We start from the raw sequence: 15004 nt of genomic DNA, 5'->3' as shown, positions 1-15004 counted from the left end.
GCATGTATCTGACCAAATTTCCCAGCACCATTTATTGAAGAGACTGTCTTTACTCCATTGTATGTTCTTGCCTCCTTTGTCAAATATTAATTGAGCATAATGGTTTGGGTCTATTTCTGGATTCTCTGTTCTGTTCCATATAGCTTCATTTGGAACAAATACTTTTATTCCATTGAAGACACTATGCTAGATGTACTATAAGGCAACTCAAATTTGGGGTTTGTCATGTAAACCACCCAGTTTGCAATACTTCGTCACAAGAGCCCTGATACACTCACATGTTCTAGACTTGAAGCTGAAAATGCTGACCACCTTGAAATTGCAATGGGCACAAACAAAAAGCCCCAGCAAAGCCCATACTCTTTAGACAAAAGACAAGGAAAGAGGCAGCATAACAAGGCAGAAAACTTTTAGACAATAACCACTCTAATTCAGCCAAATACCACAGAAAGAAAATGTGACTCGCACCCACACCAGCACGGATGTCCACCCTCATCCTAAACTCTTCACCAAAGGCTGAGTGGAGCAGAACCTTCATCCCTGCCAGCAGATAATGAGGCATCACACTCAGTGATATCGGTGGAAACTGTGCGTGGAGCCCCCATGGGGCAATATCAAGGCAACCACTAGGGCGGTGTCAGTGGAGGCCTAGTGGAGAATCAGGATATTCACCACAGTGGAAATGAGGCCACCTCCCCTATCCATCACAGTGTCACTGTCCATGTAGGCAACAGTAATGAGGCCCCTCTCAGCCAGGGTTATATTAGCAAAATATCTACTACTGGGCAGTTAGAACTCCCACCCCAACCCTGCAGTAATGAGATGCCAACCACAGCTTTCATTACCATCTGGCAGTAATGATGCTACTCGCCATTTCCCTGCTTGAACTTCGTCAGACTAGGCCTCTTAAAACACAAAATTTAAATACGATCCAGAGTCTCATAATACCCCAAATATCCAGGTTGCCAACAAAACTCATATGTCATACCAAGAATATAGATGATCTCAGGTTGAATGACAAAAGACAATCAATAGGAGATAACACTAAGATGACACAGAGGTTAGAATTATCTGACAAAGATTTAAAGTAACCACCATGAAATGATTCAGCAAGCAATTAGAAACATGCCTGAAAAAAGTAAAAACACTGAAAAGTTTCAGCAAAGAAATAGAAGACAAAACCAAGTGAAAATTTTACAGCTTAAAACTATAATATTAAATAAAACTCAGTGGATAGGCTCAACAATAGACTGGAGGAGACAGAGAAAACAATCAGTGAACAATAGAAATTATTCAATCTGAACAAGCAAGAGACAATAGATTGTTGGGCCTACTTCTTTAAGGGGTTATTATAAATGCTAACTTGAATTTAAAAGCCACATATCACTGAAACTGACTAAAGAAGAAGTAGGAATCTGAATAGGCTTATAACAAGGGAAGACATTGAATTGATAATTAAAAGTTTGCCATGAGCAAAAATCTAGGCCCAGATAACATCACTGGTGAATTCCACCAGGCATTTGAAGAAGTGATGCTAGTTCTTTAGAAACTCGTTCAGAAAATAGAGGCGTAGGGGAAAGTTCCCAGTTCATTCTGTGACAGAAGAATTAATCCTGATATCAAAGCCACACAAAAGCATGACAAGAAAATTACTGACCACTATCCCGCAGGAATATAGACACAAAAATCTTCAACAAAATATTAGACTTATGGGGAGATCACTTTATAAGTTATGTAAATGTCTAACCACTGTGTTGTACACCTGAAACTAATGTAATATTGAATATCAACTGTCACTGAAAAAAAATTTAAATGTAATAAAAATAGTGCATCTCTTATAAATAGCAAAAAAAGGTAGTAAACTGAATCCAGCAACATTTAAAAAGAATTATACATCATGATCAAATAGGATTTATCCCAAGAATGTAAGATCAGTTTATACTAAAAAATGAATTAATGTAATATACTACATTAATAAAGGATAAAAACCACATGATCATCTTAATAGATGCAGAAAAAGTAGTAGACAAAATCTAACACCCAATCATAAGAGCTCTCAAAAAACTAGGCATAGTAGGTGGCAGCTTCCTCAATCTGATAAAAAGCATCTACAAAAAACCTACAGCTATTATCTTTCTTATTGGGAAAGACTGAAACCTTTTCCTTGAGATCAGAAACACGATTGCTGTCACTGCTTCAATTTAACATTTTATTGGAGTTAATTAGTGCAATCAGGTAAGAAAAAGAAATAAAACGAACCTGAATGGAAGGAAGAAGTAAAAGCTATCTTTATTTAAAGACAACATGATCCTGTATGTAGAAAAATTTTAAGAAACATACACTAGTAGAATAAATGAGCTCAACAAGGTCACAGAATATAAGAACAATATACAAAAATTAATTGAATTTCTGTATATTAGGAATGAATAATCCCATAATGAGATTAGGAAAGCAATTTCATTCCTAATAGCATCAGATAGAATAAAACACTTAGGAATAAATTTAGCAAAAGAACTGCAAGACTTGCATATTGAAAACTGTACGGTATTTCTAAGAGAAACTAAAGAAGATCCAAATAAATGGAGAGATATTTTACGTTCACTGATTAATTGGAAGACTCAATATTATTAAGATGTTAATTCTCCCCAAATTGAGGTTCAAATTGGAGAGAATGCCATTTTGGAGAGAATTGCCATTCTTATCAAATCCCAGCAGGGTTTTTTTTGTTTTGTTTTGTTTTGTTATTAGTTTTGTTTTTGTGGGTTTTTTTGTTCGTTTTGTTTTTTGCAAAAATTGAGATGTTGACAAGACAATACTAAAACTTATGTGGAAAAACAAAGGGCCTTAAGTAGCCAAAACAATCTTGTAAATTGGAGGATTTACACTTCCCAATATCAAAACTTACTGTGAAGCTACAGTAATCAAGACTCTGGGGCACTGGCATAGGGCATACAGATCACTGGAACAAAATTAAAAGTCCAAAAATAAACCCTTATATTTATGGTCAATTGATTCTTCAACAAAAGTTGAATTCAACAAGACAATTCAATGGGGAAAGACCAGTCTTTTCAAGAAATGGTGCTGTGACAATGGAATATCCACATGTAAAAAGATGAATTTAGGTTCATGTACCATACAAAAAGCTTCACTCAAAATGGATCATTAACCTAATATAAAACCTAAAACTATAAAAATTTCAGAATATAGGAGAAAATAATTGTGACCTTGAGTCAGGGAAAAAGTTCTTACATACTATGCCAAAAGCATAATCTATAAAAGAAAAAATCGATGAATTGTGCTACAGCAAAATTAAAAATATGTGGCTTCAAAAGATACTATTAAGAAAATGAAAAGATAAGCCACAATCTGGGAAAAAATATATGCAAATCAAATACCTGATAAAGGACTTATTTTGAAATGTATAAAGAATTCTTTTAACTCAATATAGAAGAAAAATTATTATAAAATGGACTAAAGATTTGAATGGGCATTTCACCAAAAAAGTTTGGTGAATGGTAGATAAGCATACATAAAGATGCTCAACATGATTAGTAGAGAAATACAAATTAAAACTAGGATGAAAAATACCACTTCACACACACTGAAATCCTATCTAATAAAAGAGTAATATGCAAATTAACTATCACTCCATCACAAAGATGGCGGCGCCCATAGCCACAAGATGGCGGCGCCCAGTCCCCTCAGCCCCGCTGCTGAAGTGTCCAGGCCTGTTGGCCAGGCAGGTGGCAGGGGAGGTTGTGGTGGGGGGGCCAAGGGGTGGAGCCAGCGATCAGAGGGGGCAGGGGCAGAGCCAGCGATGGAGGGAGCTGGGGGTCTGCTGCCCAGGCCTGAGGCATCGGCCAGAGGCCTCAGGCCTGGGCAGGGGTGGAGCCAGCGATGGGAGGGGGCAGGGGCAGAGCCAGCTCCAAGGGGAGCAGGGAGCGGGCCTAAGCTGTCAGTAGGACATCCTCTGAGGGCTCCCAGTATGTGAGAGGGGGCAGGCTGGGTTAAGGGATGAATGCATGAATTCGTGCACCAGGCCCCTAGTGTTATAATAAAAAAGAGAGACAATAGCCCGGCTGGGTGGTTCAGTGGTTGAGTGTCAACCTATGAACCAGGAGGTTATGGTTCGATTCCTGGTCAGGGCACATGCCTGGGTTTCGGGCTTGATCCTCAGTAGGCGGCATTCAGGAGGCAGCCGATCAATGATTCTCTCATCATTGATGTTTCTATCTCTCTCTCCCTCTCTTTTCCTCTCTGAAATCAATAAAAAATATATATTTTTTAAAAAAGAATGACCCTCTTAAAAAAAAGATGACAAGTACGGGAGAGGATATGGAGAAATTAGTATCCTTATACACTGCTGGTGGAAATGTAAATGGTACAGTTACTTGGGATTACAATTTGACAGTTTCTTTTAAAAGTTAAACATAAATTTACCATGTAACTCAGAAATTCTGCTCCTAGGAATCTACTAACAAAAACAAAACATCCACACACAGACTTGAATATAAATGTGCAGAGCAACTTTATTCATAACAGCTGCCAAGCTGGAAACAAATGTCCGTCAGCTGCTGAAGTGGGTAAATCAAATGCCTTTTACTTGTACAGCAGAATACTATTCATCCACAAAAAAGAACAAACTTTGTATACATGCTACAACCTGAACCACAAAAACAAGCTAAATGAAAGAAGCCAGATGCAGAACCCTACATATTACAGGAATCCATTTATATGAAACGTCCAAGTAACTCATAGAGACAGAAAGTAGCTTAGCAGCTGCCTGGGGTTGGGCATGGGAACAGGGAGTGACTGCAAATGGGCACAAGGGGTCTGTTTGGATGGTGGAAATGTTCCAAAAAAGTGTTTGCACAACTTTATAAATTTAGTAAAAGTTATTGAATCATACCCTTGAAGTGGGTGAACTTTATGCTATGTAACTATTTCTTAAAATTTTTAATGGTTAAACAAGTTTAATTTGTATTGTAGTGACTGGCACATGGTCCTTCAATAAGTGATAGTATTATTCTTTGAGGATGTGTTTCATTCTGAGCTCAGATCTGATGCCACAGAGGGCAGGGATGGCAGGAAGTGCCAGCAGCTAGCACTTACCGAGTTCTCATTGTGTTCCGGTCGCCTTACTAAGGGCTCTATGTTCATTACCTCCTTTCATCCTCATAACAGTCCTCTGACGCAGGTCATGGTATTATGCCTGTTCTACAGATAAGGAAATGGAAGCTTTGTTAAGGTCACGGGCTAAGGCATGGAGAACCCCTTGCCTCCAACTGATCTAACCTGTTCAAATGTATGAGAACCTTTAAGACCTAACAGTTTCTAATCTGGCCATGGGGCCAGCTCGGTGGCTCTGAGCATCTCCTCACTCTATGCTTGGCCCTGCTGAATCTTTCCCTGTTTGAAACCTTGCTATTGGAGATGAGCTGGCAGTTCAGCTGTGTGATCAGATTCTTGGTCACCATAACAGGAATTATCTGCCTAACTCAGACTCATGTTCATCCTCTTATAAGACTGTGACCGCTCTTGCCCATGTTGGGGGATGGTGATGTGCTCCACTTCTGAACATGGCATGGTTGATTCCCGTGGCGCTGGCCAAAGTTTCTGCCTGACCTCCCGCCCTGGGAGGTCCTGGAGGTCATGAAAACTTTCCCCTCGGTTTTCCCTCAGCCAAAGCTCAGGAGGCCCATGGTCCATTCATTATTATCCTTGGGCCACAGTGTAGCCTCATTATAGGAGGAAAGAATTTGGAATGTTTTATCACTTAGGATTTAGCTCCTGGTGATGTTCCAGTCTGGGGGTTCAAAGGGTTGGGCAGAGTTGAAGTTGCTAGTTGGGCTTTAAGTCCTTGGGCCCGAATCCCTATTATACTTCTACTGCATTGCTCTAGCCCAGGGGTTCTTATGGTTTCATTGGCTCTAACCAGTAAGCACATGGCTAATGTTCTATAATAGATTTCTATTAGACGTATAAAAGGACTGTGAAGATGCTCAGATGGTCCTATGTGAGGTCAAGTATGAGTGAAAACCTCCCCTATACCCACCAGTATTCAGACAAATTCACAGTTTGTGCACTTTTCTGCAGCTGACAATTTGCTACGTCTAGTATTTTGTCATTGTACCCTAAACTACCTCCAACTTCTACTCTTGCCTTTGCTAGAGGCATCCCCCATGTCTGGATTCAGTCCACTCACCGATTGCTATTTATCAAATAGCTCCCATGGCCAGGACCTGGGCGAGGTGCTCAGGGGAGGCATAGAAGCCTAAGAATAGCCCTCTCTTCTAGGAGCTTTCAGACGGGTCAGGGAGACAGGGGTCACATATATAAAGAGGAAATTTATGTTAATTGAGATAACGGGATGGGGAGGGGATCACTCCACATCATTGTTAAAACTGCAATTGATTATAGATTGCTTGGGTAAGATGAATGTTTGAGGCATAGCAGGGACCTAGACAAACTCATCTCCAGGGCAGGCCTCCATAGTTAGGCAGCGGAAGCTGCTTAGCTTGATGGCGGTCCCAGAGCGGGAGGTGATGGTCAGAGGCAGGTTGGGCTGAGTGTCCAGGTGATGTTAAGGGGGAACTCTGAGGTCCACTTAGCCAGAGCAGCTCTGTTGACAGATAAGAAGACTTGCCTATAATTTTGTTTAAATGAAATTTGGGGATTATCTGTGATTTTCCAGCAGCCCCTCTCTCCCAAATTTGCTTAATTCTTAAACCAGTTAGTATGTTCCTGGATCACTGAGAAGTAAAGATATACACTGAGTGGCCAGATTATTATGACCACCCCATTAGTACTTCATTGACACTTCCAAAAATACTGAATATTGAAAACTTCCTAAGCAAATACTCTCAAGGTTTTTTTATTATTACTAGAGGCCCGTTTGCAGGAAGATTCCTGCAAGAATAGGGCTTCGCTCCCGTCTCGTCTCTGCCATTCCTACCCCGCCTGTCTCTGCCACTCCTACCCCACCCTTCTCTGCCGCTCCTACCCCGCCCATCTCTGCCGTTCCTACTCCGCCCATCTCTGCCACTTCTCTCCCGCCCATCTCTGCCACTTCTCTCCTGCCCGTCTCTGCCGCTTCTCTCCCGCCTGTCTCCACTAACTCGACTCCGTTGCTTGGCTTCCTTCTACGGTGTCTTCAGTCTTTGCTCCCAGCCGGTATATGCAAATTAGCCGCCATCTTTGTTGGTGGTTAATTTGCACATCGCTCTGAATAGCCAATGGTGGGCGTAGCGAAGGTACGGTCAATTTGCATCTTTGTCTATTATTAGATAGGATTATTATTTGCATAACTAATTCACTTCATTGTACTGATGGGGTGGTCATAATAATCTGGCTGGTCATAATAATCTGGCCACTCAGTGTATATTTAAGCCATTATGAGGCAAAAGTTAACTCAGAGCACACTTCCTCATTGAATTGACTTGCAGTGTTCAATGGCCTGATTGGGCTTTCTCCTGTTTCCCTCCTTCCACTCCTTCCTTTGTGTGGTAGCTAGACTGGCTTTTGTGGTGTGCAGGAGGCTATAGCCATTGGCATGGTTTCTGTAGGAAAATGAGTTCTGTGCTAATAACAGAGCAAATCTGCTTCTCCTTCAGTCCCTCCCACAACAATGTCTGGGCCAACTGCTCCGTGGAAGCCCTTTGGTCTGTGGAGGGCAAGAGAGGGGAGTGAGTGGGGATGGCCTCCCTCCTCTCCTCCTCTCACAATTCAACCAGAGCTGCTTAATTTTTATCTTCATTATAGGTTGGGCTTCAGCATATGATTCCTTTGGAACGCCAAATCCTATTGTTAAGCAAAACATATTGAAAACCACTGTTTTGAGAAAGCTGGTGTGAAGTAGAATCTAGTGATTTAAAAGAAATTTGCTGTGGACTTGAAATAATAATCCGGAGGAGCAAATGTACTGTTAGTCCTGGACAGCCTGCAGGGTCATGCTGTCTTGACTACTAAATTCTAAGAACATAGTAACCTGGATCTTCATTTCACCACCCAGCTTTCAGTCCTGCCTTAGTCCTGAAGAGAGCGCAGTGGCATCCAGATTGGGGGGATTATAAAGATAGACATATTTAAACTTTTGCCTTGTTTACATTTGCATTAAGGATACAAAGGTTTTAGACTTTGTTTATGGGACACCCTTTCCCTAGACGTTTTTCCCCCCCCTTGTCTTCATAACACTTTGTGGACGGATCATGAGAATTCTCGCTTCATATTACACAGTGTTTTACAAAGTATCATACTTTAAAACGATATTAGCTTGTAAGAACATGTGATAAATAACTGCAAAATGCAATGGGTATTTAATTTTAAAGCGTGCCTTTAACATTTATATAAAACGTTTTTTTGTACTCATTCAATAGAAACTTATCTGGCCACTGGGTGAAGCTAGCAATAAAACTACTGGTCTTAAGATAACACTGAAAATTATTTCCTTTGTGTCCAGGCTAGAAATGACTAAATAATTGAAAAAGTATGTTGACTTTTCTTATTTTTCTCACGGGGAGCTCTTTTGGGCACACTAAAGGCTTTGTACTCCTCTGATGTTTTTGTCATGAAACATGGCTCCTGTAGATACAGCCTTATTCACCATCTGCTTGCTTGCGACAGCTGGAGCCCGGCGCCAGAAGCCGGGCATTTCTGCCTCCCTTGCTGACCATGATTTCAGAAGGTTTCTTAACAGCTTGGTTTCCAGGAGGAAGGACACTAGCCTTGCTGAGTCACAGGCTTGTTTGGGTTGAAATGAACAATGCCATGTGAGGCTTTTTGCAGAGATCAAGAGCTATACAAATCCACACGGTCGAGTCCCCTGAAGTGATCAGGGCTCTGCAGTTTCACACAACAATGACACCTGTTATCTAAAGACATCTTGACTTACTTTTCAGTACATTGAGGCTTAATTTCCTTCAAGAGAAAAAAAAACCCACTATAAAAGCTATGGGACTTACCTGGAGTAACTACATAGGGGTTTTTTCATCTTTATATAAATGTCATTTTAAAGAAAGAATAATGGATTATCATGCGCCCATATATGCAATGTGAATTTTATTGTTCACGACCATGCTATTACTGTTCTATAAAGATTTGACATTTGGGTTTCAAGTCCATGGAATTTTGCATTCTTTTATTAAAAACAGAGGTATTATAACAACAATGCTTTATATTTCCTTTATCTTGTTCGTGTCCATGAAGTACTAGTATTGACAAGAAAGCATTAACATTTGGCACACATATTGCAGGTGTGTGGACAGCACATTCCATTGTGTTGAAACAGAGACATTACAAAGATGAGTGCAGAAACAGTAAAGCTAGGTTTTTCTCTTCCTAATAGAAGTTTTAGGATGTTTACATACCTCAAAATACTTAATATTTTCCATTTTCACAAATCCTTGAGTTTCCAAACTAGTCCAACTGGGCTGCACTTGATTTATTTCCATTTGGAATAAATATAGCGCTGCCCTTTCCCTCCTTCTGTGTGGTTTCAGGGTACATGATTCAAGTGGGAATAAAACTTCACGTTTAATTCCAAAATATTCCTAGACTGGAAAAAAGGTGCTCTTTTGGAGTAGTAAGGTTTATTTTAGAGTAATTCTATAGCCAAACAATTTATTATGTGAATGCAGATATACAGATAGCGTGATCGAACAAAATACTATTTTCTAGCTGCCTTACAGAAATGATTTACTCAAGAAAACAGAACAAAATTTCTCAGTTTCATTAATCAGCTTCGTAAATATTTTGCCAGAGCTTTTTTTGTTGGGGTAGGGGAACAAATAAAAAAAGTTTGAAAGCTCATGTGTGTCTATTTTGTTTTAGCTTGGTGTATTTATTGAGAGTAAATTCTGTATGTCTTTGCAGTTCATCAATATGTGTATTTAGAAGTTTTTCAAGTTCTTTTGCTCGCTTCTCTTCCTCCATGAGGAAATGCTGCGTGGCCAGGGACGCTGGGAAGGACGTGTCTGGGGGAGACTAAAGGAAGAAAGACAAGTTAGCCGAGGAGCACAAAGCCTTTTTAAATCTTCATACTTCCAGGCATTCTTCAGCCCTGGCATATTGTCCAACACTGCAACCCTTAATGAAAGAACACACTGTAAGCTGAATTCCCTCTACCGGTGTAATGCAGTCCCTAATGACATCGGCAAGGAGCTAAAACATCACAGCTCTGATACATAAAAAAGCTCTAGAAGTGAATATTACAGTGTCCAACTGCAGATGCAGAGAGAACACAGTTACCATGAAACTTACCTAAAACATACTCCATTAATTTGTAAAGCCAATGATTTTCATCTGAAAATAGGCAACCCTAAAAAGGCTGAAATTAGATTCTAGTAGAATGGGACGAAGAAAGCTTATATAGGAAAATAATTAAGAATTACTTTAAAAGGGGGCTGACTGCTGCTAGGGAGTTATTTAAGTGAGGAGGGCGGGAGAGTGGAGAGGGCCATAGGCTGGGAGGGATCTTGTTTGTCCAATTACAGCCGAGAAAGCCTCAGTGATGGGTGCCCAGTTCCATCCTCCAGGTAATAAGGAAGTGCTCATTTAACTGTGGCCCGTTTAGTGCGTACTTTTATTCCCTATCACACACCAATATCTGTGGCTGAGGAATAAAGGGTGATATTAGGTAATTTTATAGTGGCTCATTAAAAATAATTTTTAAGTTATTAAAAATAAATTGGGGAAATTTGTACTTAAACCTTCTAGTTCTGTGGCCAACTTTTGTTTTATTAGGAAGAATGGGACTTTATGAAGAGTTTGGAGAGTCAGCAGTTTGAATGCAGGTGAACTTTGTCACGGGGGGAGGGAGGGAGGGTTAGTTCACAAGTCTGACCTCCGCCAAAATGTATGGGTCGTGGCAGACGATAGTGAAGTACCACAATCTTATCCAAGAAATGGCCCCAGCTGTAGCTGCTGGGCCAGACGCAGTATCTTTACTGCAGTACACTGAGTGGCCAGATTATTATGACCGGCCAGATTATTATGACCACCCCATTAGTACTTCATTGACACTTCCAAAAATACTGAATATTGAAAATTTCCTAAGCAAATACTCTCAGGGTTTTATTTTTATTATTATTTGCATAACTAATTCACTTCATTGTACTGATGGGGTGGTCATAATAATCTGGCCGGTCATAATAATCTGGCCACTCAGTGTAGAATATCACAGCCTTGGGTATGTGGTGTGCTGCTGTTCATCTGGCAAATGCATCCTTTTAATAATAAGGAGCAGGGCCAGCAGCATTAGCACTCACATGGCCTAGCCTAGACAACAGTGCACGTCCATGTTTTTGCCCCACTATTGTGTTACGTTAATGATGCGGTCACAGTCAATTCTGAAGGAGCCTGGGCCACCTGAACATTCCAAGGAGTACAGACTATAAGACATCAATCATATATTAGCATTAACATCATGCTAAGACCCGATGAACAAGAAGTGGTAAGCATGTAGAAGGCTTGGCAAGACAACACAAACTCCAGAGAGTGAAAGACAAGCCTCATAAGCAATTCAGGGGATTCATCCGGTGTTTTCAGGTGTCCAGCATAGCCACATGTCTCCTCTTCAGCACAAACTAATGCACCTTGAATTTTTATCACTACGAGAGAAGCACAAGGAGCAGGGAATCTAGATGGGTGAGGAGATGGTGCGTATCAGTTAAGTCCTTGAGACCAATTGCAGCCTCAAGGAAAGTAGTTTATAGCTCTAACCAGATATTATGATCATCCAGAATCTCGGAGAAGCTATGCCTGAAAGGAATGAACAACATGGAAAGGATGCTGAAGGCTCCCCTTCACCAGGTGGTGCATCTACCCTGCAGCATGTGGGTGTTGACTGCTAATAGCTCACAGCTCGCCACTTCTCTGGAGACCTGCCCTCAGTTGCACTGAAGCCTCCTGCCTTATTGCAATCCCTCCTTCAGCGCATTCCCTCTCAGAGGCAAGCCCGATTGACACAGGGGCACAAAACACCAGACTTCTTGTCCTGCCGGGGAATCAACTCTGTCGTGTAATCCAAGCTCCAAGCTCCTGGTGCGATCAGGCTAGACCAGTGGTCGGCAAACTCATTAGTCAACAGAGCCAAATATCACCAGTACAACGATTGAAATTTCTTTTGAGAGCAAAATTTTTTAAACTTAAACTATATAAGTAGGCACATAGTTATTAACTTAATTAGGGTATTCCTAAGCTGGCTTTTGCTAAAAATGTCCTCAATCTGATTGAGGTACATTCGCTGAGGTCAACCCCTTCCAACTCTCCCATCCACACTCGTATACTTGTTTCGTCTATCTCCTTTCGATCATCCTCTCTATATGTCCAAACCATCTCAACATACCTTTCTCAATCCTCGACACTACATCTTCTTTCACTCCACAACGTTCCCTAAAATTAACTTAATAAACTTTACTTAAAGTTTTAAGTCAACTTCGCACTGTACGTGCCCGCCCGCAGGTGGTATTTTGTGGAAGAGCCACACTCAAGGGGCCAAAGAGCCGCATGTGGCTCGTGAGCCGCGGTTTGCCGACCACTGGGCTAGACCAATCTTAACTGAGACCTCATTCTTATTTAGCTTTCCTTCCCTCCTCTCTTCTGCTGAGAATACTCTCTCAATAAATCACTTTCACAAGAATCTCCATCTCAGATTCTAGGGACCCTGACTGACCTCAGGCAGACAACATCCTAGATTCTCGCGTCAGTGACTAGGTGACATCAATGCCATATACAGTGGGGCCTTGACTTACGAGTTTAATTCGTTCCGTGACGGAGCTCGTAACACAAATTACTCGTATGTCAAATCAAAAAGTGAACGAGTGAGACGCGTGATGTTGTGGCGTTCACTGTGACGTTCGCTGCGCCAACTAGCGGTGGGGTATTTTAAGCTGGCTCATAACCCGAATTTTAGCTCGCAACTCAAAGCAAAATATCGGCCGAGAGATGGCTTGTATCTCGAAAAACTCGTTAGTCGGGACACTCGTAAGTCAGGGCCCCACTGTATTGAGAAAGGAAAACAGCAAAAGGAGCCCATTAAGGATAAGGTCTTACTTATTTGTGATTCCCTAGGTTTTAGCACAGATTCTGAATTTTGAATTAATATATGAATGAAAAAAATGCATTCTATTTTGAATAAAGCTGAGCTAGAGGTGACTAGGGACTCAGATTATCAAGTAGACAGTGGATATATCAGACCAGATCTCAGAAGGTAGGTCTGGATCAGAGATATACATTTGGAAATTATAATGATTAAAGCCACGAGTCTGGTTGAAATCATCCAAGATATGCAAATAAAAGAAGTTAAAAAACAGAATCCTGGGGAACACTTCATTTCAGGCACCCACTCCCATGGTCATGTTCTGGACATCGATAACTGCGTTGTTTACTAATCAATATTTTAAGCAAACCACATATTACCCTTCTGCCTTACTTAGTCTATAGCAAATACCACAATGGTGCAATATTGGAAACTTTCCCTTTGCAACTGACAATGAGAGAAGGATGCTGGAAATACCAGTTTTACTACTCAACATTTACCCAAGGTCCTGATCAGTACAAAAGGCAAGAAAAAGAAAAAAGTATAAAGATTTGAAAGTAGGAAAACAAACTGACATTATTTTGATTTCAAATACAAATAAATTAGAAAGAATCTCCAGGCCTGGATTACATGTATCAATTCAAGTGAGTATTTACCTGGGGAAAAAGATTGAGAATCCTACCTTGCACCATTTGCAAAAATTAATTCCAGATGTAGATCTAAATATGAAAAGTAAAGAGCCAAAGCTTCCAGAAGGAAACATAGGATAATCCTATATAATAAAAGGTGAATATGCAAATTGACAGAACAGCAGAACGACCGGTTGCTATGATGCGCACTGACCACCAGGGGGCAGACGCTCAACACAGGACTGCCCCCTGCCCACAGGAGGAGCGCCGCTCAGCCAGAAGCTGGGCTCACAGCTGGTGAGCAGAGAGGCAGTGGCAGAAGCCTCTCCCGCCTCCAAGGCAGTGCTAAGGACCCCTCGGGGGATGTCCACCTGCTGGCTTATGAATATGATGTGCATGAATATCATGCACGAATGTTGTGCACCAGGCCTCTAGTATTTTTATAACTTTGGGACAGGCAAAATTTTTAAATAGAACATCTAAAAATATTAACTATAAAGAAAAAGATTCATAAGTTTGTATTAAAATTAAGAACTGTGCTCATAAAAAAATAAACAAAGGAAAAATAAACAAATGGGATGACATCAAACTAAAAATGCTTCTGCACAGCAAAAGAAACCATCATCAAAATGTGAGAACATATTCACCATTTTACATCTGATAAGGGGTTAATTTCCAAAATATATAAAGAACTCATACAACTTAGCAAAAGGAAGACAAAAATGGGCAAAGAACCTGAATAGACACTTCTCCAAAGAGGACATACAGATGACCAATAGACATATGAGAAATGCTTAATGTCACTAATCATCAGAGAGATGCAAAGTAAAACTATAGTGAGGTATCACCTCAGACCTGCCAGAATGGCTACCATCAACAAATCAACAAGTGACAAGTGCTGGCGAGGATGTGGAGAAAAGGGAACCCTAGTACACTGCTGGTGGGAATGCAGACTGGTGCAGCCACTATAGAACACAGTATGGAGTTTCCTCAAAAATTTAAATATGGGACTGCCGTTTAACCAGTGAGCCCCACTTCTAGGAATATATCCTAAGAATCCCAAAACACTAATCACAAAAAATATATCCACCTCTGTGTTTATAGCAGCATTATTTACAATAGCTAAGATCTGGAAACAACCCAAGTGCCCATCAGTAGATTAATGGATAAAAAAAGGTGTGGTGGAGGAAACCAAGATGGCGGCATAGGTAAACACCGGAGATTGCTGCCGCAAACAACCACTTCAAAAATACAACTAAAAGACGGAACGGACATCACCCAGAACCACAGGAAGGCTGGCTGAGGAGAGACTCTTCAACTAGAAGGAAAGACAACAGCA

The 15004-nt window shown here is 40.8% G+C and overlaps 1 protein-coding gene across 1 annotated transcript in view; it reads right to left on the bottom strand.

Moving 5' to 3' along the window:
• Positions 1–9121: 9121 nt before the first annotated feature.
• Positions 9122–15004, bottom strand: part of CCDC67 (coiled-coil domain containing 67) — an 83618-nt gene continuing 77735 nt past the window's right edge. Inside the window, exon 13 of the mRNA XM_005858909.2 lies at positions 9122–9981. Within this exon, the coding sequence (XP_005858971.1) occupies positions 9805–9981 (177 nt within the window). The 3' untranslated portion in view covers positions 9122–9804. The remainder of the gene's footprint in view (positions 9982–15004) is intronic.

This window comes from Myotis brandtii, unplaced genomic scaffold (genome assembly GCF_000412655.1).
Source record: "Myotis brandtii unplaced genomic scaffold, ASM41265v1 scaffold1229, whole genome shotgun sequence".
Lineage (NCBI taxonomy): Eukaryota > Metazoa > Chordata > Mammalia > Chiroptera > Vespertilionidae > Myotis > Myotis brandtii.
Note: the sequence above shows the minus strand (reverse complement) of the source record. Positions and strands in the feature narration are given on the sequence as shown.